The sequence below is a fragment of the Oryctolagus cuniculus genome, chromosome 9, assembly GCF_051225735.1.
Source record: "Oryctolagus cuniculus isolate XC-2025 breed Fujian yellow rabbit chromosome 9, ASM5122573v1, whole genome shotgun sequence".
NCBI classification, from domain to species: Eukaryota; Metazoa; Chordata; class Mammalia; order Lagomorpha; family Leporidae; genus Oryctolagus; species Oryctolagus cuniculus.
In genome coordinates, this window is record NC_142875.1 from 78,433,839 (window position 1) to 78,458,467 (window position 24,629).

Consider the following 24,629-nt stretch of genomic DNA (forward strand, 5'->3'; position numbering starts at 1 on the left):
ACTCTGAAGTGCAACAAATAAAATAGGGATATGGAAGTGCATTAAAACATCTGCAATTACATAAAAAGAATAACATGCTAGTCTCATTACTTGTTTTTGACATATATTTTCATTTTCCACATTTATCAAGAACCTGAAATCTGTTTTTCTTTTTTGTTTTTTTAAATTAATTAATTAATTAATTTATTTTTATTTTTTATTGACAGATAGAGTTATAGATGAGAGAGAGTCAGAGAGAAAAGGTCTTCCTTCCGTTGGTTCACCCCCCAAATGGCCACTACGGCCGGTGCTGCGCCCATTTAAAGCCAGGAGCCAGCTGCTTCTTCCCGGTCTCCCATGGGGTGCAGGGCCCATGCACTTGGGCCATCCTCCACTGCACTCCCTGGCCACAGCAGAGAGCTGGCCTGGAAGAGGAGCAACCGGGACTGGAACCCAGAACCCATATGGGATTCCAGCGCCGCAGGTGGAGGATTAACCAAGTGAGCCATGGTGCTGGCCCACGAAATCTATGTTTTATAAAAAGTTATGATGAAAGGAAATTCATGCAGAAAGGGAGGGAAAGTCCAATCTGCTTTTCAGAGATGACGGTTTTGGAATAACGTTGGACTTCACACCTACCTCCCTGAGCACAGGATCCGTGATGCTATCCAGGTTCACAGAGCCTTCATAGGTCAGGTAGTGAAAAACATTCAGAGCACGCACTGCTTCTGGTCCTCGCTGTTTATAGCCAAATATAAGGTCGATCCATTGATGCAGTTGGCATGAAACAAATTCACTTTCCAGGGCCTGAAATGATTGAAGAAAAGGAGTCAGTCCAAACGTAGCAAAGATTCCTATTTTCTTACTCTGAAACTTTCTGTATAAATAAGGAACATATGCTTTTTACATTCCTTTACTTGATTGTAAGTATTAGGGTTTCTGTATCCAGAAATGGCCAAATATCCTTCTAATATGACAGATCTAGATGAAAATTTTCTCTAAGCAGTTTAACATTCTCTTTTATTATTAAACAGAGTTGTTGCAAAAACACACTTAGGTTTAAAAGGAAAATAATCTGAAATATCTCTTTTAATGGCATTTTATAACAATTTCATTTCTAATTTTAAATATTAGTTTGAAATTAAACAATTTTATAAGAAACTTGGATGCACATGTATTTTCCTGCCTAAAGTCCTCCAGCATACCTCTAAGATGATTAGAAAGGAATGCCTTCCTTCTATGAGGAATGAGCTCAGTTCTTAATGTAGCTTGGGGTTCACTAGACATTCTGGAAGTTTGCTAGTTAGTGGGAAACAAGTGTAAATTACCTGGAGTCAATGACCATATTAAGTTTCCATAAGCAGGCTGACAAAAGGTCTGTTTTATTTCCTAAGGAGGTGTCAGAAGCTTCCTAGAGGGGTCCTGACAGCAGGGTAGGGAGTTCTGTTACAGCTCAGGATGTGAGTGGTAAAACTGGGTGGCTTGCTGTGCCTCTTACTTTACCGCATTCATTTATCATCAACTTCTTACTGAGTTAAAGAGGACACTGTTTTCAATAGCATGAATAAAATACTGTACATCTAGTTCCTTAAATTTCAGCCATACAATAGTCATATAAAACAGTTTTTGAAATTAAGCTGTCAGTTATATATGAATGAAATCATTCTCTGATTGCATTGCCCTGATTGCTAAGGTGTTGAGATCAATTTGGAATTCATTTAACTGATAAATGATTTCCAAATTAACTTTATCCTAATTGCATTTCATTGTTAAAGTAGATAAAATATTGTGAACAATATTTTTCAGCTTTCTAGAGCTTACATTTAACTACTAATTTATTCCCTTCAACCTCCTGACTCACTCCTTTCAAAGTTTTTGGCTACTATTTTGTTTACATTCATTATTGTGGATGTTTCTTATTCAGAAATATAAACAGTTAAAAGTATCTATGTTAACACTACACAGAATTTACCGATCTTAAAATGACAGTTCAGTCTAGAACATTAGGAAATGAGACAAGAAAAAATACAGCGGAGGAAATGCTGCTTAAAATTCTATATTTGTTATGTTGATGATATTGGTTTGTTCAATTTACATAAGTGATTTTGTCAAATCAGTTTAAAAAGTCAATTAAGAAAAGAGTCAGCATAATTATTCAGGACTTTTTTTCAGTCCCCAGTGCAATAAATGAAAGGATCAAAAAATAAGAGGAGATTCCTTCTCAAGTAGCTATTGCTGAATTCTGTCCATAGGAATTCAAAACTGTGGAATCAGATGTATTATCTAAAGGAAGATTGTACCAATATGATCAGCTAGATACCAATTATTTGAAAGAAGTCTTATAGACCTTACCAAATAAAGTAGAGCCATCACTGAATACAATGTCTGATGCAATCAATGTGGGGGATGTAGGGAACAACTTTTCACTAACTTGAGTTTTTAAAACATATTTATTTCCTCTTATCTCCATCTTCCACTTTTATTTCCCTCCTATACCATATATAATAGCTACTGTGTTTAATGCTTCTCCTTTGGCTTGCATGTGCTCTTATAAAGTACTACTCATTTTCTCTGTGTTTGTAGTTTTGATCTACAACCACAGTCTAGGGTTACAGATTGCTATTGGTCCCTTGCTCTCTTCAGTGGGCATTGCTTTTTTTTTTTTTTTTTTATTTGACAGGCAGAGTTAGACAGTGAGACAGAGAGAGCCAGAGAGAAAGGTCTTCCTTTTTCCATTGGTTCACCCCCAAAATGGTCGCTAAGGCTGGTGCAACCAGCCTCCTGGTCTCCCATGTGCCGGTGCAGGGGCCCAAGCAGCTAGGTCATCCTCCACTGCCTTCCTGGGCCACAGCAGGGAGTTGGACTGGAAGAGGAGCAACTGGGACTAGAATCTGGCCCATATGGGATGCTGGCGCCGCAGGTGGAGGATTAACCAAGTGAGCCACAGCGCCGGCTCCCAGTGGGCATTGCTTTTACCATCTACCTATGAGGCTCTGCAAGTAGCTAGGCCATTGCTTCTCATGGCTTCACAACTCCCCTGACCTCTAACTCCCTATGCCACAAGATTGTGACAAAAGCCTTTTTTCATTTGATTTTTTGGATCTTTGTAAGAATTTCTTCAGAATTTCTAGACTGGCGTAGGAGTAGTACATCACCACACTGGGTGTACACACACTGAGTCTGAGTCATTAGTGGCCAGTTGCTCTCAAAATGGCATTTCTGTCTCCCCTCAGACAGCAGTGCATGAAGGTTTCTGCATGTCCACAGCCCCACCATTTCTTGGCATTATCCAGGTTTCTAATTTCGGAAAGTGTAATAGATACAAAATAATTATCTTACTGTTGTTTTAATTTGTATTTCTCTGATTACTAATGAATTTGACATCTTTGTTTTATAAAGGCAGATTTATTTATTTGTAAAACAGAGTGAAACAGAGGGAAGGAGGGAGGGAAGGAGAGAAAGAGACACACAGAGAGAGATAGAGAGAGAGAGAGAGAAAGACAGAGACAGAGATTTTACATCCGCTGGTTCACTCCCTTTTACTCATTTTTTAAAATGGAGGTTCCTGTTATTGAGTTGTTGATTTGCAAGAGTTCTTTGTATATTTAGGTAATAGTTCTTTGTTAACTAAAATACTGCATTAATTGATAAATTTTCCCAAAGATCATGTATCTATTAGCCTTATCCATGTTCCTTGTGAATAGATATTCTTGATTTTGAGATAATAAAATCATTTTTTATGACCCTGTGGTTTTGTTTTGAAGATTCAAAGGTAAATTTTACATTCTGGTCAATTTTGTTTGCATTTAGTGTTATATCTTTCACATTTTGATCTAATTCATCTAGAGCTTACTTTCATTCATATGTGGTATTATTTTGTTTCTATATTAATTCTTTTGTTTATGTAATAAGTCAGTTTTCTCAAAGCCATCTATTGAGTAAACATTCCTCTCCTCAGTCATGTGTGGTATCATCTTTTTTTTTTTTTCTTTTTTTACAGGCAGAGTGGATAGTGAGAGAGACAGAGAGAAAGGTCTTCCTTTGCCGTTGGTTCACCCTCCAATGGTTGCTGCGGCCGGCGCACCGTGCTGATTCGAAGGCAGGAGCCAGGTGTTTCTCCTGGTCTCCCATCGGGTGCAGGGCCCAAGCACTAGGGCCATCATCCTCTGCACTCCCGGACCATAGCAGAGAGCTGGCCTGGAAGAGGGGCAACAGGGACAGAATCCAGCGCCCCAACCAGGACTAGAACCTGGTGTGCCGGCGCCGCAAGGCGGAGGATTAGCTTATTGAGCCACGGTGCCGGCCTGGTATCATCTTTATTGCGTAACATATATCTGATCAGCGTGGTGCGCTGGCCGCAGCGAGCCGGCAGCAGCAGCCATTGGGGGGTGAACCAAAGGAAAAGGAAGACCTTTCTTTCTGTCTCTCTCTCTCACTGTCCACTCTGCCTGCCAAAGCAAAACAAAACAAACAAAACACCTCCCATTCTTTACAGATAATATAATAATCTACCTTGAAAAATGCAAGTCCATTTGTCATTCCTCTCAACCTCTTTTTTCCCCTTCCTCATAATTGCATATATGTATCTATCATATATTTATCTAGGTATGATGTGGCTATGTTTAACTTTCTATATTTTTATTGTCATCTTAAGTATCTTTATTTTTTTATATATTTAAATACCTGGTAAAATTTTTCCTTCTTTTTCAGGATTAACTAAGCTTTATTCTTCCCTATAACTTTTACAATCAGTGTATAGCTATTATAAGAATAATTTGATTGGTATTTCAATCAATTTATAAATTGATTATGGAATAATGACATTAGGTTTTGTCATCTAAGGCCTCAAAATAACTCTTTATTTATAAAGATTATTTCTATGTAATTTATTAGCATTAAAAATTAGAATTTCCTCAGTATAATTTTATTGTTGGTGTTCTCGGTTTATTCCCAGAAACATCATAAATTTTTGATGCAATTGTAACATTTTAAAAATCATATTTTGTATGTGGTTGTTGATTATGTAGAACAATGCTATTCATTTCTGTAAACAGATTTTGTTTCTGAAAGCTACTCTTATTTATACCTATAACTCCTTTATTTTTGTCTGATACAACTGCTCTCAACCTTAAGAACTACATAAAACAGCAGTGATGATATTGGAACATGGTCGTCTTTTTCTTGATATTAAAGGGTTAAACTCTACTTTGACCTGGTACAATGCACATGTGCATGCATGTACACACACACACAAATCACACTGATGCTAATTTATTTAGAAATTTTGTATTTATAGTCATGCATGAAATTGGTCCAATTTCTTTTTTGCTTTCCTCCTTTAACTACTTCTGGAATCCAGGTCCCACTGGCCTCATAAAATGAGCTGAATGACTTTACCTGTGTTCTGAAAACAGCTTGCATGAGAAATGAATTCATCATCCTTTGAAATTTTGATAAAGCTCACCCTTAATAATTTGGGCCTTGGGTTGTGTGTGTGTGTGTGTGTGTGTGATTATTGGCATATTTTACATTTAAATTTCTTTAAAGACTATAAATCATACTTTTGGCATTTTAGTGTTTTTCTCAGTATTGCTCCATTTCACTTAAGTTTTAAAAGTTATTAGTTCATAATATTTAAATTTTGAAAACGTTGTTATGTTTACGCTATTTGTCCTGTTCTATGAATGCATTAGAGAGGCACCTTGATGAATCAATTGATAATTAATTTTAGCTACATAATTTCATACAGTTTTTTATTGGTTATAAAAGTAAATGACAGGCCGGCACTGCGGCTCAATAGGCTAATCCTCCACCTAGCGGCGCTGGCACACTGGGTTCTAGTCCCGGTCGGGGTGCCGGATTCTGTCCCAGTTGCCCCTCTTCCAGGCCAGCTCTCTGCTGTGGCCCGGGAAGGCAGTGGAGATGGCCCAGGTCCTTGGGCCCTGCACCCGCATGGGAGACCAGGAGAAGCACCTGGCTCCTGCCTTCGGATAAGCGTGGTGCACCGGCCACAGCGTGCCAGCCATGGCGGCCATTGGAGGGTGAACCAACGGCAAAAAGGAAGACCTTTCTCTCTGTCTCTCTCACTATCCACTCTGCCTGTCAAAAAAAAAAAAAAAAAAAAAAAAAAAAGTAAATACAAAGAAATGAAGTAAAAGGTTAAACAGATAAAGTTTTACAGATTTGCTGTTGTACTAGTCACTGGGCAGAGAAAAATAAATCCAGTTTATAACATTTCAATGCGAAATATAGTTAAAAATCAAATGCATATCTAAGAATTGAATATTAACTAACACATAAAGTATAAAAATCTACCTAAAGCTAAAGGCTGACATGAGGATCCTTCATTGTACTATAAACAGTATTAATCTGTTATTAAATCCATAATATCTGCTTATATATTCTTTTAAAAATGTGCTTCCATGAACAAAGGACACTTTGGAGTTTGAAACAAAATTTAAGTTCAATAATTACAACTGAAATATAAAGAAATCCTTGATTAGTAAGCTATTAGAGTTAAAATGGTCATAATAGCTTTCTTTACCATCTCCTTGCATATCTGAAGGCAGAAACAATTGCTTTAAGCCTGGATAAACCAATTCTCAATCCATAACTCTACCCTAGGGATCCAAGAGGAAGGAAATAAAGAGTGATATTTTAACCAGAGAGGTTATCTCTTAGATGGATAACACTTCCCTAATTCTAATTTCCATTTTGTCCCATGGGTATCAGATGGTAGAGAACTCTTTCTCTAGCAGGTTTGGAATAAAGATTTTCTAAAACTTATGAAAAAAAGATACAAGACTACTGAAATTAATTTTGAAGACAGAGTATTTATTCGTCCTGCATTTTTAAATTTAAGAACACTGAATGCCTATCTCTTCCTGTAGACTGCAGCAAAAATGTTTCTGACTCATTTCTCTTTCTACCTCAATAATCTGCTTTTGGTACTAAAAGTTTTCTAAATAGAGTAGTTTTTATTCAAGTAGATAATCAGAAAATCATATTGACACTTTTTAGTGTCTATGCCAGTCTATCTTCATGATTAAACTTATGAAACTGTAGCAATTATCCAGTGAAAGACTGAACTGTTTTAAGTGAGGACAACATAGTTATTTTAAGTGTTTATCTTTTGGGGGCTTAAGTTATTCCACTACTTGATTGTTCACCAGATGCATCATAGAGAAGACTGCTTCCTAACCTGCATCTCTCCCATGGACTACAGCAACAGAGCCCTGAGCTCCTTCTCCAATCCAGTCCATCTTGGACTCTGCTGGTGAAACAGGTTTCTGAAGCCAACATGCTCATATTGTCCCCTTCTGTTTCCAATGTCCCAGGCTCTTCCTAGCTCAGTCCATTCAGTGTAAGCTCTACTTGGCTCAGGCCTACCTTCTCTGTACCTCCCCCATGACGTCCTGACACAAATCCTCAGTCCCAGGAGCACCTTTATTTCACTGCCATGGGTCTTTGGTACTTGCTGTGACCTCTGGACCTTTGTGGCTCCTTTTTCCCTAACCTGAAAGCATTTCAACCTCCATTTGTTTTTGAAGCCATATCCATTCTTCTTACTGAAGTCTAGTGTTTGTTTCCCAAATTCCCTTGCTCACATTCCTCTTTTTCTCCCCTGCAAATTTCCTTTTTTTTTTTTTTTTTTTTTTTTTTTTTTTGCCAGGCAGAGTTAGACAGTGAGAGAGAGAGAGACAGAAAAAGAGAGTTATAGATAGAGAGAGAGACAGAGAGAAAAGTCTTCCTTCCGTTGGTTCACTCCCCAAATGGCCGCCATGGCCGGCACTGCACCATTCCAAAGCCAGGAGCCGGGTACTGCCTCCAGGTCTCCCATGCAGGTGCAGGGACCTAAGCATTTGGGCCATCCTCTGCTGCCCTCCCAGACCACAGCAGAGAGCTGGACTGGAAGAGGAGCAACCGGGACTAATACCTGGTGCCCCAACCGGGACTAGAACCCAGGGTGCCGGCACCGCAGGCAGAGGATTAGCCTAGTGAGCCATGGCGCCGGTCTCTACCCTGTAAATTTCTATAACACTTTTAATCAGTTCCTTCATGCTACTTAGTGTAGTAATATAATACTTACAAATTTAATTGTGAAATTAGTTTATATATAAATTATAAAGTGATACACAAAATAATGGGATTATTACCAATTAAGCAATTTATTGTTCCAAAAGTGTAATTCTATATCCTCCACTAGAGTGTAAGCAATTTGAATATAGGGATTATATAATATCATTTTGCATTTCCCATCACTTTTTAAAAATATATGTATAGATTTTATTTATTTTTGAGGGAGGGAGACAGAAAGAGAAACCTTTCTATTCACTAAAGTTCACTCCCCAAAAGGCCAACAACAACTAGGGCAGGACCAGGCTGAAGTCACGAGCTGAGAAGTTAATCCAGGTTTCTGACATGGGTAGCAGGGAGCCAACCACTTGGACCATCACCTGCCGCCTCCCACTGTCCACACTAGCACAACGCTCCAATCAGGTGCAGAGCCAGGAATTGAACTCATGCACTATGACATGACATACAGATTACCAACTGGTATCTTAACCACCAGGCCAAATACCTGCCACTAAGAACATTTCCCATTACTCTTATGTGTTTAATGAATATTTAGAAGTTGATTGATTAGAGTATTGGGAACAATGTGATGGTCACAAGAGAAAGAATAAAAGAAATATCAGTAAGTGAGGGTTGGGCTGGGAAAGAAGCTCATTCATTCATTCATTCATTCAACAAACATTTCCTATCTGCTATGTACTAGACACTGTTCTAGATCATAGGATCATGGCATGAGCCAAAGCAACCAAAATCCCTACTAGAGTTTACACTGTAGTGAGAGAAGACTGACGGAACCCAAGATAATAAGTAAGATTTAGGGACAAGGCCGGCGCCGCGGCTCACTAGGCTAATCCTCCGCCTAGCGGCGCCGGCACACCGGGTTCTAGTCCTGGTTGGGGCGCCGGATTCTGTCCCGGTTGCCCCTCTTCCAGGCCAGCTCTCTGCTGTGGCCAGGGAGTGCAGTGGAGGATGGCCCAAGTGCTTGGGCCCTGCACCCCATGGGAGACCAGGAAAAGCACCTGGCTCCTGGCTCCCGCCATCGGATCAGTGCGGTGCGCCGGCTGCAGCGCGCCGGCCACGGCGGCCATTGTAGGGTGAACCAACGGCAAAAGGAAGACCTTTCTCTCTGTCTCTCTCTCTCACTGTCCACTCTGCCTGTCAAAAAAAAAAAAAAAAAAAAAAAAAAAAAAAAAAGATTTAGGGACGTCAGAAAATGACAGATGTAAAAGAATTGGTTTCTGCCTGGCCCAGCCCTGGCCATCGTGGCCATCTGAGGAGTGAATCAGTGGATGGAAGATCTCTTTGTGTGTCTCTCCTTCTCTCTGTAACTCTTTCAAATAAATAATTAATTTTTTTAAAAAAGATTTATAGAATGACAATCATCAGTCTAGAAAAAAGGAGGATACTGAAATTGTAAGAGATAAGGTTATATTGTTTGGAAGTGTTGTGGCTGACAGGTGGCACAGCAAATACTCAAACACGGTAGCTACCCCTCAATACTTTGAGGTGCTGCCTACGACTTTCCAAAGTTCATGCACTGTTACTGGCTAAAATTCTCTTTTAAGCAAGGTGGCTTGTTAGTAGAATATTGCCAAATTCAAATTGGTACCAATCACAAAGGAAACTTTTCCTTTAAAATATGAAAATTTTGTAAAAGTGTAAAAGGAAAAGCACCCCAACTCAGCCTCCTGGTCTCTGTACACAGGGTATGCGCTGCAGACTGTGAACACTCCACAGTGGGCCAAACAGCACCAGGAATCTGCTGGGCTGAGGACCGGATGATATTATCAGTGTACATCCGTGAAAGGCCTTTTGCTAAAACAAATTAAAAAAAGAGTGGATTATGATTGATGAGCACAGCATTAGGGTAATGGTACCAGAGATACTTTCTATTTCTGTCCTTTGTCAGGAGGTCAGATTATAATCATGTTAGAACTGAACACAAAGCTTTATTAATGTTTCATGAGTAAGTCAGTCGTAATCAGCCTAGCTCTCTGTGGCTAAATTAAACCAATTCTTGATATATAAACTCAATGCATTTAGAATTTACTGAAATGTTTACTGAAAGTGTCGGTATCACTTTTTGAGTTTTTGCAGTGACACCAAATCTGGAATCCAACAGCTCTTCAGTGAAATGCAATTCTTGTTACTATATTTTTAAGACATAAATACTTCTAACTAATTATATAGGTCCCTAGAAAACAAGGTACTATTTCACGTTTAAAAATGAGAAAAAGAAATTAGTTTCAGACAAGTAATGGTTGCTAACAGTGCATCAAATAGCTGTTCAATTGCTGGCATGGGATAATGAAGCTGAGCATTTAATAATCAATGACATCATCCTTTTTATTTTTTTATTTTTTTATTTTTTTATTTTTTTTTTTTTTGACAGGCAGAGTGGACAGTGAGAGAGAGACAGAGAGAGAAAGGTCTTCCTTTTGCCGTTGGTTCACCCTCCAATGGCCGCCGCTGCAGCCGGCGCACCGCGCTGATCCGATGGCAGGAGCCAGGATCCAGGTGCTTTTCCTGGTCTCCCATGGGGTGCAGGGCCCAAGCACCTGGGCCATCCTCCACTGCACTCCCTGGCCATAGCAGAGAGCTGGCCTGGAAGAGGGGCAACCGGGACAGAATCCGGCGCCCCGACCGGGACTAGAACCCGGTGTGCCGGCGCCGCAAGGTGGAGGATTAGCCTATTGAGCCACGGCGCCGGCCGACATCATCCTTTTTATAACATTATTTTGTCTTCTTTGCCTTGAATTTCTTAATGACAGCTTGAAAGAAGAAGGAGGGAATACTCATGGAGACAGAATACTAATCCACACAAAGAGAGGAAAGCTTTTTACCACTTGTGAATGTCATTTCTTTGAGATATATGACATTTTCATTTTATACTTTAGGCTCATTATAAAGCACTCTTTCAAATAACTGAAGATAATCCCAGTCCAAATTACAAATATACAAGAGCACATTTTCTTTAAACCTATTTCATAAGGGCTAAAACCTACATGAACTACCTAACCAGTATAAAGTTAGAAACTTCTAGTGATAGACATAATATTAAAAAATGGAGAGTGTATGCATGGAATTTATGAAAAACTTAAATATTTTTATGTTTTACATCAGGGGCTAGGCTTTTATATTAGACAGATACTCAACAAATAAATAGACCTTCAGCAAATAGTGGAAATATGAAGGTACTTCAGAGTTTATGAGAAAAGTAGAATTAAAAGATAAGTTAACCTTGGTTCAAAAATTTTTGAAATCCACACATAATTTTTTCATAATGAACATCTTCCATGAACTTTTTGAAGACTCATTGTACATGGGTAATTGATACAATTTTTGAGATTTTTTAAGGATTTATTTATTTATTGGAAAGGCAGAGTTGCAGAGAGAGAGAGAGAGAGAGAGAGAGCAAAAGAGAGCAACAGACAGAGAGAGAAATCTTGCATCTGCTGGTTTGCTCCCCAAATCACTGCAATGACCATAGCTAGACTGATCTGAAGCCAGGACCCATGAGCTTCTTTGGGGTCTCCCACATGGGTGCAGGGGCCCATGCACTTGGGCCATCTTCTGCTGCCTTCCCTGGTGCATTAGCAGGAAGCTGGATTGGAAGTGGAGTAGCTGGGTCTCAAACCGGTGACCATGTGGGATGCTGGCGGCAGCTTTGCTCTACTTGCTATGCCACAATGCTGGTCCCCAATTTTTGAGTTTTAATGCAGACATCTGACATTATTTCTGCATGAGATTAGTAGTTGATGAGAAAGACTGAACAGAAATTGGAGCATGGGAAACTATGAGTTGAAGAACAGCAATGCAGGAGCTCCTGAGAGGAGCGCTGCAGAAACACATTGCCACATTGTTTAAGACATCTTTCCACAGCTCTGCCTTTAAGCTCTCATTCTGAAGTAAGCAACAATGGCTGCCATGGGCATAGTGTCCTGCTGGAAGGCAAGGCAGCTTCCCCTTCCTACTCTGTAGGGAGCCTTCTAGGAAGACCCAGAAGACAGAAGGAAGAGAGTCTCTCAGGCCATCTATCACCTGCTAGACACTTCCCACAACCATCAATGAGAGGACTTCAAAAATTCATGGAAAATGGAATTAAAAGATAAAGCAAATTTGCCATGAACTTTCTGAAGCCCCCTATTTAATCTGGTACTGTTGCTGGGGGGTGCAGAGAAAAAGACTAGGCCAGCTAATTTCCTCATATATGCAACATTTTCTATAAAGCTTTTCATTACATGGAGTGAGGGTTTATTTCACAAGCCTTCCCAGATCCATTAATTCCTGTAAGATAACAAGAATTGGGTTTGGAACACAGGAAACCCCAGTCTTGTTTTTTCATTTCTTTATGAGCACAGGTTGTAACTTATTGCTTATAATAGAAATGTACTATCCATTTCTGAAAATGTTCTATGATACATTCAGAGATGCAGAAGTATGTATCTCTCATATTTTATTCAGTTGTAAAACTAAATTCTATTAAGTATGTGAGAGCAAATCTTTGAGATGTAGTGACTTCATCAAAACTATTTTCAATCTTTACAGCTCATAGTGTACTGTACACATATAGCTTGATGGATGTTCATCTATAGGAATCCTACTTAGGGAGGCTTATTTTTTTCCCCTTTGTTTAGGGAGTCTTATTTTATTTATTTATTTACTTTTATTTAATTAATATAAATTTCCAAAGTACAGCTTATGGATTACAGTGGCTCCCCCCAAAAAAAACTTCCCTCCCACCCACAACCCTCCCCTTTCCCTCTCCCTCCCCCTTTCCATTCACATCAAGATTCATTTTCTTCTCTCTCTTTTTTTTTTTTTTTTTTTGACAGGCTGAGTGGATAGTGAGAGAGAGAGAGACAGAGAGAAAGGTCTTCCTTTTTTGCCGTTGGTTCACCCTCCAATGGCCGCCACGGCTGGCGCGTTGCGGCCGGTGCACTGCGCTGATCCAAAGTCAGGAGCCAGGTACTTATCCTGATCTCCCATGGGGTGCAGGGCCCAAGCACTTGGGCCATCCTCCACTGCCTTCCCGGGCCACAGCAGAGAGCTGGCCTGGAAGAGGGGCAACCGGGAAAGAATCCGGCACCCCGACCGGGACTAGAACCCGGTGTGCCGGTGCCGCAGGTGGAGGATTAGCCTATTGAGCCACGGCGCCGGCCAAGATTAATTTTCAATTATCTTTATATACAGAAGGTCAGTTTAGCATACATTAAGTAAAGATTTCAACAGTTCGCACCCACATAGAAACACAAAGTGAAAAATACTGTTTCAGTACTAGTTATAGCATTAAATCACAATGTACAGCACATTAAGGACAGAGATCCTACATGAGGAGTCAGTGCACAGTGACTCCTGTTGTTGACTTAACAAATTGACACTCTTGTTTATGGCGTCAGTAATCAACCTAGGCTCTTGTCATGAGTTGCCAAGGCTATGGAAGCCTTTTGAATTCACCGACTCTGATCATATTTAGACAAGGTCATAGTAAAAGTGGAAGTTCTCTCCTCCCTTCAGAGAAAGGTACCTCCTTCTTTGAAGACCTGTTCTTTCCACTGGGATCTCACTCGCGGAGATCTTTCATTTAGGTTTTTTTTTTTGCCAGAGTGTTTTGGCTTTCCATGTCTGTAATTCTCTCATGGGCTTTTCAGCCAGATCTGCATGCCTTAAGGGCTGATTCTGAGGCCAGAGTGCTGTTAGGACATCTGCCATTCTATGGGTCTGCTGTGTATCTCGCTTCCCATGTTGGATTGTTCTCTCCCGTTTTTATTCTATCAGCTAGTATTTGCAGACACTAGTCTTGTTTATGTGCTCCCTTTGGCTCTTAGTCCTATCATTATGATCAATTGTGAATAGAAATTGATCACTGGGACTAGTGAGATGGCATTGGTACATGCCACCTTGATGGGATTGAATTGGAATCCCCTGGTATGTTTCTAACTCTGAGGGAGGCTTATTTTAAAGAAGCATGCCATTTTATCGTTCTTCAAGTTTGCTTAGCAACATGTAACTATTAAAATGGCAAGCTATAACAGGTAAGTAGTATATAAACAGAAGCTAGTTTTTGAACTAGTAATGTTAGTATCAGGAGTCAATTTTTTGATATTTAATTTATGGGAAATAAAAGCACTTTTAGAAATTATAAATTTAAAAATTTGTTACTCAAAATCTGAAATCATGTATTTTTTCCTTAAAAGGATAGAGGAAAATCTATTTTACAGTTTAAATAGTCTTTATGGTGTTATAACTTTTCTCAGGTTGTTTCTTTCCATGAATAATTTGCTATTTCTCTTGCTGGAACCAAATGAAATGAAACCAAATATTTTAAATTAGTTATAAAAATCTATGTGGTGGGACCGGCGCTGTGGTCTAGCGGGTAAAGCCACCACCTGCAGTGCCAACATCCCATATGAGTAATGAGTTTGAGTCCTGAGTGCTCCGCTTCCGATCCAGCTCTCTGCTATGGCCTAGGAAAGCAGTGGAAGATGGCCCAAGTCCTTGGGCCCCTGCACCCATGTGGGAGACCCAGAAGAAGCTCCTGGATCCTGGCTTCAGATCAGCGCAGCTCTGGCCGTTGTGGCCATCTGGGGAGTGAACCAGCGGATGGACGACCTCTCTCTATAACTCTGTATTTCAAATAAATAAATATTTTAAAAAATAAGAATATGGCCACTTTGATAAGTAGGTGATATTTGACAAGTTAGTTTACCTTACTTGGTTTCAGGTTAATACTATCTCTGAAGATTTTTTTTTTTTTTTTTTGACAGGCAGAGTGGACAGTGAGAGAGAGAGACAGAGAGAAAGGTCTTCCTTTTGCCATTGGTTCACCCTCCAATGGCCGCCACGGCTGGCACGCTGCGGCCGGCGCACTGCGCTGATCCGATGGCAGGAGCCAGGTGCTTCTCCTGGTCTCCCACGGATGCAGGGCCCAAGTACTTGGACCATCCTCCACTGCACTCCCAGGCCACAGCAGAGAGCTGGCCTGGAAGAGGGGCAACCGGGACAGAATCCGGCGCCCCAACCGGGACTAGAACCCAGTGTGCCGGTGCCGCAAGGTGGAGGATTAGCCTAGTGAGCCGCGGCGCCAGCTTGAAGATTTTTTTAAGCATTAAAAGAATGATACAATTGAAGTTCTGGTACAGTTTGTGGCAAAGAATAAACACTAAAAAAAAAAATGGTACAGAGGCCAGTGTTGTGATAGTGATGTCTGCATTCCATATTAGAGTCCTGGTTTGAGTGCTTGCTCCCCCATATCCAATTCAGCTTTTGGCTAACACAACTGAGAAGGCAGAGGAAGATGGCCCATATCTGTGGGCATATTAACTTATCTGAGGTGTATTAACTTATCTTACTAAGGAGAACCAAAGGTTGTACATATAAAAATTATTACTTAATGTTTTATTAAAATGTAACTAAAATGTTTTTATATCCAATAAACACATGAAGAGATATTCAATATCATTAGTTACTTGAGAAATATAGACTAAAAGTGCTGGGCCCCTGCTACTCATGTGCCAGGCCCAAATGGAGTTCCTGGCTTTGACGTAGCCCAGTCTTGGCTGTTATGGCCACCTGGAGAAGTGAAGCAGTGGATGGAAGAGCTCCCTCTTTAGCTCACTCTGTCTCTCCCTCTCTATTGCTCTGCCTTTTAAAATGAATAAATAAATCCTTAAAACATTTTGTAAACGGCATGGGTGATAAGCACTGTTATTGCATTAATTTATCTTGGCCAAGCTTCCTATGGGAATAACTGAAGACTATCACTGGGCTCTGAGGTAAGGTGATTAAGATGGTGTCTATACTGATTTGTGGCAATTGTGAGCAGTAACTCTTGGAAAGAACAAAGTAGAGAAAAAAATGTCATCAGTTACATCCATGGAGAAAAGTGCCCTAGGCAACCATGTAGCTTTCTGTACAAAAGAAGAGTAACCTTTCCCTGGCTAAGTGCAGGGTGCTGTCACTTTATCTTTCAGTACACAAGTTCCAAATCTGGAATCATTACACAGTGGCCAAAGGAACCTGAGACAGAAACTACAGGCATTCTATCAAAACTACAAAGATTACATTTCTGGCAGGGTTTTAGTTAACATTTATTTATCATAAAGCCTTGATAAACTGAATACCTAATTTTGTAGTCTAGAAGAGATTGTAAGCAACAAACTCTAATCTCTATGGCTGGTGGCTACTAAAGGGCTCTACACTGACAACTGATACTCTGAAGAAGACAACAGAAAAAGAGTAAAAATAAAATTATTTCACTTCATAATGAAAAGTAATAATGGGTACTTAGAATTAACAACCTTGATTTTACAAGAATGAATTGAGTTTCATCCCTTTGCATAAGAGGGTAGGGAACCAAACAGCAATAAATTTTAGAAAGCTAACTGTAACAATGCTTCAAAAAGGTTCTTGATTACCTAGAAACATCAAGAAACTTCAATTACCTGAAACGCTTATTTAGTTGGACTACATGGCCACCTAACACATTAAATGAATGAAGTATTATAATTTTTCTGCAAATTTAGTCAGTTTATGGTCTATCTTTGTCTAGTTTTATGTCATTACTAATTATCAAATGGTTTTTCATCCATAGTAATTCTTATTTTTCTCTGTAGTCAAGGAATTCTGGGTTTGATGACACCCTGGGAATGGTTTTCAGGAGAATGACTGTTTTTCTATTTCTTCTTTTTTTAGTATTTGTTTATTTTATTTGAAAGGTACAGTTACACACACACACAGAGAGAGAGAGAGAGAGAGAGAGGGAGAGAGAGAGAGAGGGAGAGAGAGAGAAAGAGATCTTCTATCTGTCAGTTTATTCTCCAAATGACTGTAATGGTCAGAGCTGGGACAGTCCAAAGCCAAGAGCCAGGAGCTTCTTCTGGGTCTCCCACGTGGGTTCAGGAGGCCAAGCACTTAGGCCATCTTCTACTGCTTTCCCTGGCATATTAGCCAGGAGCTGGATCAGAAGTGGAGCAGTCAGGACTCCATCTGGTGCCAATATGGTATCCCGACCACAGGTAGTGGCTTTAAATGCTCTACCACAGTGCTGGCCCTGTCTTTTGTATCTCAATTAGGCATATCAGTAACAAAATTATTATTCTGTGGGCATATTAACTTATCTTAGCAAGGAGAACCAAAGGTTGTATATATAATAAATCATTACTTAATGTTTTATTAAAATGTACCTAAAATGTTTTGGCATCCAAAGAAGAGATTCTCAACATCATTAGTTACTAGAGAAATGTATACTAAAAGTGCTACCAGGGGGCAGGTGTTTGGTGTAGCAGTTAAGACACTAGTTGGGATGCTTGTATTCCAAATGGGAGTGCCCTGATTCAAGTCCCAGCTCTGTTCCTGATTCTAGCTTCCTGATACTGGGCACCGTGGTAGGCAGCAGGTAATAGCTCAGGTAGTTGGGTCCTTGCCACCCATATGGGAGACAGACCTGGATTGAATTCCTGGATTCTGGTAAGGCCCTAGCAGTTGCCAATGTTTGGAGAGCGAATCAGTGAATGGAAGCTTTATGTCTCTTTCTCTCTCACATAATTAAGATATTACTTCACATCCAATAGAATGGCTATAACAAAAACAGGCAATAAGTGTGGTAGTGAGGGACTGGTGCTGTGGCCTAGCAGGCTAAGCTTCTGCCTGCAGTGCCAACATCCCATCTAGGCACTGGTTCATGCCCCTCTTCTGATTTAGCTCTCTGCTATAGCCTGGAAAAGCAGTGGAAGATAGCCCAAGGACTTGGGCCCCTGCACCCACGTGGGAGACCTGGAAGAAGCTCCTGGCTCCTAGCTTTGGATTGGCCTGGCTCTGGCCATTGAGGCCATTTGGGGAATGAACCAGCAGATGGAAGACCTTTCTGTCTCTCCCTCTCTCTGTTTGTAGCTCTACCTCTCAAATAAGTAAATAAAAAATCTTTAAAAAAAAAAAAAAAGAAAAAGAGCAATAGTGAGGATGTGGAGGAACTGAAACTGTCATACATTGCTTGTGGGAATATAAGATAGTACATTCATTCTGGGAAACAGTTTTTGAAGTTTCTTAAAACATTAACATAAATTTACCCTCTTACTAAAATTTCTTCTCAATATTTTTGTCATTTTTTAAGAATGTGCAGGGAATGGCATTGTGGTGCAGCAGGTAAAGTGGCTGCCTGCAGTGCCGGCATCACATATGGGCACTGGTTTGAGTCATGGCTGCTCCACTTCGGATCAAGCTCTCTGCTATGGCCTGGGAAAGCAGTAGAGGATGGCCCAAGACCTTGGGCCCCTGCAAAGTGAGAGACCCAGAAGAATCTCCAGGCTCCTGGCTTCAGACTGGCGCAGCTCCGGCTGTTGCAGTTTAAACATTAGCAAATTGTCTAAACATTGTCTAAACATTAGCAAATTAATAAGTGTGAAATATTCACTAGATAATAAAGATTACTCTATTTTAAAAATGAACTTGTCTTTATCTTTGAATGATCTACATTTAACAGTCTTCATAATGTAAAAAAAGGGAATAAATATTTCACTTAACAATAATAACCTAAAAAGTAGAGCTCAGTAATCTCAGAGAATTTCACAAAGAAAGGATAATATCAAAGGCAGTGATGTAATAGAACGAGTATGATTTGGGAGTTAAAATTTTTCCTGCACTTGAATGTGGGCTCTGCTATTTACTAGCTCCCCTATGCTGGGTAAATTATGGAACATCTCTGATCTCTTTGTTTCTTATCTGTAAAAAGAAGAAACATTATAAATGCTAAAACAAAATCAGTAGGCCAGTGTTGAGGTATAGTGGGTTAAGTTGCTGCCTGTTCCTTACAGGCACTGGTTCAAGCCCTGGCTGCTTCACTTCCAGCTCTCTGCTAACGCACTTGGGAAGGCAGTGGAAGATGGCTTAAGTGCTTGGGCCCATGCCACCCATGTGGGAGACCTGGATGAAGCTCCAGGCTCTTGGCCATTTGGGGACTGAACCAACGGACAGAAGATCTCTCTTTGTCTCTCCCTTCTCTAACTCTGCCTTTCAAGTAAATTAATTACTTAAAAAATCAAATTCCTGGCCTAATGCCTGACAAAGGAAGCACTTGTTACTAGTACCCACACGAGAAATTCTGTTTTACAGCAAAAGCTGCAAAAACTCAGGTCCAACAATTTTTGACTACTTTTCTTGCTCTCTGCTATTTCTTGCTTAAGTGAAGGATTCATCTAGTTTAACGAGTTTGGACCAAACTAGATTACACACTGATAGCAATGAGATTAGTACTCCAACAACTTTTATTAACTCATTCACTCAGTAAGTGTTTACTTATTAATTTTGTAAAATTTACTTATTTTTTAATTACTTGAAAGGAAGGAAAGAGAAAAAGGAAGGGAGGGAGGAAGGGGGAGAGAGAGAGAGAGAGAGAGAGAGAGAGAAATTGATTCTATTTCATCTGCTGGTTCACTTACCAGATGCCTACAATAGATGTGGCTAGGATGGGGAAAAACCAGGAGCCTGGAACTCAATCCGGGTCTCCCATAAGGGTGTCGGGACTCAAGTACTTGAGCCAGAACCTGCTGCCTCCCGGGGTGCACATTACCAGGAAGCTGGAAAAAGGAACATAGCAGGCCAGGTACCACTATATGGGATGTGGGTGTCCCAAGAGGCATCTCACTAAAAAGTTATCCAGTACATACTATTGACTAACTTCTACATTCCAGCTAGAGCTCTGGGCACTGTAGATACATTCAAATAATGTGATTGAGACATACTGAGATCAGTGAGCTTCTAGGGTTGAATTTGCGAACTGGTACCCTTACACTGATATTATAGTCAATATTCAAGTAGGCAAAGATGGTGTGGTAACAGTCTATCAATTTTAAGAATGAATAGGGGTTTTTAGAAGTCTGAATGAAGTATAAATCCTTCACATTAAAATATAAATTGAGGGGTTGGTGCCATGGTACAGTGGATTAATCCTCCGCCTGTGGCGCCAGCATACCATATGGGCACCCTTTCTAGTCTCAGCTGCTCCTCTTCCAATCCAGCTCTCTGCTGTGACCTGGGACAGCAGTAGAGGATGGCCCAAGTCATTGGGCCCCTGCACCTGCGTGAGAGACCTGGAAGAAGCCCCTGGCTCCTGGTTCTTGGCTTCGAATCGGCGCAGCTCCGGCCATTGTGGCCATCTGGAGAGTGAACCAATGGAAGGCAGACCTTTCTGTCTGTCTCTCGCTCTCACTGTCTGTAACTCTACCTCTCAAATAAAATAAATAAAGTCTTTTAAAAAATATAAATTGAAGGGGCTGGTGTTGTGGTATAGTGGGTAAAACCACTGCCTATGATGCCAGTATCTCATATGGGTGCTGGTTCAATTTCTGTGTGCTTCATTTCTGATCCAGTTCCCTGCTAATGCCCTGAGAAAAGCAGCAGAAGATAGCCCAAGTGTTTGGATCCTACCTGCCCACATGGAAGACCTGAATTAAGCTCCTGGTTCCTGGCTTTGGCCTGGCTCAGCCTTGGCCATTGTGGCCATCTGGGGAGTGAACCAGTGGATAGAAGATTCTCTCTCTCTCTCTCTCTCTCTCTCTCTCTCTCTCTCCTATGTCTCTCCCTCTCTCTCTGTGATTCTTGCACATAAGTAAATAAAATGTAAAAACAAACAAACAAAAAAGTAGAAAGAACAAAAGTGCATGTCTGGTACCATGGAACATTTTCTTAACACAGCTAGGAACTTAGCTAGGAAACTGGCCTGAGCTAGAAAGCAAGCGTGATTGAAATATATGTGTGTGCATCTGTGTGTGTGTATGAAGTAACCTACTATTTAAGTAGATGGTATGAAATAATTTCATATATTTGAAAGTACCAATTTACAGATTGAGGAGTAAATATATATGATATTCCCTCAAAGAGTGGGAGAGTAGATTGCAGATTATTTATAAGGTGTTTTAAACATGGGTCTATTGCATCAGCAACAATTTGCTGAAATAAAATATATTAAAAGTAAAATATTTCTTGGAGATGGGACACATGGGCTATAATATAGAGGGGAGCATGTGACAGACAATAACATTCAATGAAAGTTATACAAAATCAGGGAAATGTACAAAAGAAATATATATTATATGATTCTTCTTATATAAAATATTCACAATAGGCAAATCTAAAGAATAGAAAGTGGATTAGTGGCTGTCTAGGACCACCTGGGGGAATGCAGATGGTTGAGGAAATGGGAGGAGATGTTAAAGGGGATGGGCTTCTTTATGGGGTAATAAAAATGCTCTAGAATTAATTGTGCTGATGATTGCACAATGTTTTGAATAGACTAAATTCATTGTTTTTTCACGTTAAATGATTGAATTATATGGTATGAGAATTATATCTCAATAAAGCTCTTACAAAAAGAGGGATTAAAGGAGCCAAGAACATTGCAACATGTGGACCTTATTTTAATTCTGACTCAAATAAGCTGTAAAAACAAAATAAAATATATTTATAAGAAAGTTAGAAAAGCTTGTGAGTGATTGAAATAGGGTAAAAATATATATTTTGAGATATTGGTTTATTGATACAAAATTCCTCAACTGACAAGAACAATAAATAGCACTAGCAAGGTTATATTGTAAAATGATTAATTTCCATGTACCATAATGACATTGTGATTAAAATCTCTTCAAACATGGATATAAATATATTAAATCTATAAAATCCTCACATGCAAATATCCTATTTGCACATTTCTTATTTGAACACCAGACATCTGTCATACAGATAAAAATGTAATGACATTTCCTTAGAATATCTACAAAATGGGTGTTCTCCTACAGTCAAGTATACTACATTATAAGGCATCTTTCAAGACTTAAGTTTCCTACATAGAAATATATCCAACTGTAATTTTTTCCTGTGCAGATTTAGCCAGTAGGAAAAAAAGTAAGGAATGGGCATTTATTTGAAGCATTTTGGAACACGTTCTATTAGTCAACAGATGCATATCTGATTGCCTTCTCCTAAGGGAGTGAATGTAAATGAATTACCATTCCTTGATTAGTCTTCATGAAAGGAAATCCACTCTACGATAAAGAAGGCTGTCAAGACTACAGTAAAGGCCTCCTTTCTTTTTTCTTAAATTCTAACCTTGTATTTATAGATTGTAATTTGCAATCTGTAATATTTAAAAATGAAACTACAGAATAATTTAATTTCCTTATAACTTCTCAAACCAAACAAACCAAAAACAAGACAAAAATCTCTCTTACCATCCTGTTGATCCGTACAAAGTCTTCAGGTTTTTTTGCCCAAGGGGGAAGGTCAACATCATTTACTACCACTTCATCTTCTCTGACTCCAAGATTATATCCATTGCTGTTGACAAACATTTCTGGCAAGTAGTAGAACTCAGGAATTAGCTCCTGCCAGGAATTAAAAACAGTACATTGAACCATTCTATAGAAATCTGATGGATAAAACTATTTACTTATAACTTATTAACTATAAACAAAATTAAAGAAGTGCTTTACTTAAAACCTGTATTACTTTACTCTTTATTGAACTTTAAGGATCTAAGAAGAGAAGACAAAACATTTCTCTTGAATAATTTGCTTCATAGTCTGTTTATAGCATATAGTTTTTAAAAATGTTACCCATTTTCAATCATCCTGCCATAAATCAAAAGAAATGGATGTACAAATGAACAACAGTTCACGCTAGCATTAGTAAACAAATATGTTAAACTACCTCAAGTCTCTTGCTTTAAAACTGTTTCTGAATATAATGTACTACACAAAATAAAAAGGATGCATCAACATTTGTCAAAGATTACATAATATTTTCTACTTTTCTTTGTGATTATACTGGCAAATACATGATTTTCATAAAGATATTCATAGTTTCATTTTTTGACAAAATAAATTACTTTGATACTTACTACTGAGCACAATGAAGAGACAATGTGCATGATAATGAACTTTAAATATTTAAGCCATGCTACTGGAATGGTAGGCTCTTAATAAGGTGAAGCAAAAATAACTCGTGTTACTTGCATACAAACCTGAATTTACTGAACAGCATCTACAATGGGGTTTACATTACTTTAAAATGCATCTGATACTGAAGTGAATTGATTTTAAATTCCTAAAAGGTTTTATTTGTTGCTCTATTTTTTAGAAAAAATGACCAGGAGAAAATGAAAAACAAAAGACAAATCTCTGTAGTTTTTATGTAAACCATCTATCTACATTGTCTTTATTCAAGTATCAAAATGAGAGCTAAGATTACTTTAAATTATACTGTGAAGAGAATAGGTAATTTGTTTGTGTAATATGATCAACTTTGATGATGCAGTACCTGAAATTTGAAACTCACTGTGTTTTTCTCTTGGGATGCTTAGAAAAAATTTAAAACCTCCAGAAATTGAACTCTTCAAACAGATTGAATCATTGACTTTCTAACAAAGGCATTTAAAGGTTTCTCTTCATAGGTTCAATTTCTGTCTTGGTTATGGGTCTCTTTAGGTTTTCTATGTCTTCATGGTTCAATTTAGGTAGGTTGTATGTATCCAGGAATCTATCCATTTCTGCTGCTAAAGCAACATATCTGGTATAGCACAATAAGTTTTGCTTAGTAATATGCTGTGTGAATCCGGTCATTAACCATTTGTATGATGTTAATTGTGAATCATAAGAAAATATAATTAGGTTCCTTTTCTCTAGCATATTGGGAGCATAAACAATTCATATGAGATGAATTTTCTGGATAAATGAAGCTTAATTTTTAGGAATTAGAGTTTTAAATAGAATAAAACTGATTTTATATTTCCTTAGCGATTATTACTTTGCACAGTAAAGGTTTTCAGTACCAGACACTGTGATAGGTACTCAGAAAACAACAAGCTTGCTGTCAAGTAATTCATAGCCTGGTCTGTGAGGCAGAGGTGTAAATAGGTGGTTATAATACCTGTGAGTAACAGCTGTTGAAGAAGGGAGCATGGTGGGGGGAAGTTTGAGCAAGTCTGAAAAGACTTCTGTGGGGACTAGATATTTGAGTTCACTTACGGCTAAGATGAAGATCAGGGAAGAAGCAGAAACAATGTCGGCAAGTATTATCAAGGACTGGTAAGAACTTGAGTTCTTATCAGGAAAGGGTGTATGGGAGTGGGTAGGTCAAGATAAGGGGATGAGACAGTGGGAGGTTTCCGAGGACAAATAATGAAAGAAGTTTTAGAAAGACAAGGCTGCTTCAATTTTATCTATTGTCAACAGAAAATTTCAAGAGGAGCTATTGATCACATTTGTTTTATAATAAGATATTGGGTGACAAGGCAAAGGATAGACTGGAGAGAGGAAAACTTTGTTTATCACATATGTGTATGCAGACAGGAAAGGCAGCAGCTTCAAAAGCAGGAGAGGAGGGAGAAGGGCAACGAGGAGGTGTGGAAAGTAAGGAGACACATGATAAGGAGACTTATTAAGGAGGGTCATCTGCAACAGAGCTGCCAAGGTCCGCAAGAACTGTGGGCAAATCAGGGAATTAGATGGCTTACACTGAGAGGCAAATATGTATTAACAATAAGCTATGTACAAGATGTAAGGTCACAATGGACTGTGAGAAAG

At 39.2% G+C, this 24,629-nt stretch overlaps 1 protein-coding gene across 10 annotated transcripts in view; it reads right to left on the bottom strand.

The window, feature by feature from the left end:
• Positions 1 to 24,629, bottom strand: part of NBEA (neurobeachin) — a 732,675-nt gene that overhangs the window by 50,959 nt on the left and 657,087 nt on the right. For all 10 annotated transcript variants that reach the window (XM_070049020.2, XM_070049018.2, XM_051831739.3 and 7 more), the window contains 2 exons: positions 22,278 to 22,430; positions 619 to 786 (listed from right to left, as the gene is read on the bottom strand). In XM_070049020.2, the coding sequence (XP_069905121.1) occupies positions 619 to 786; positions 22,278 to 22,430 (321 nt within the window). The remainder of the gene's footprint in view (positions 1 to 618; positions 787 to 22,277; positions 22,431 to 24,629) is intronic.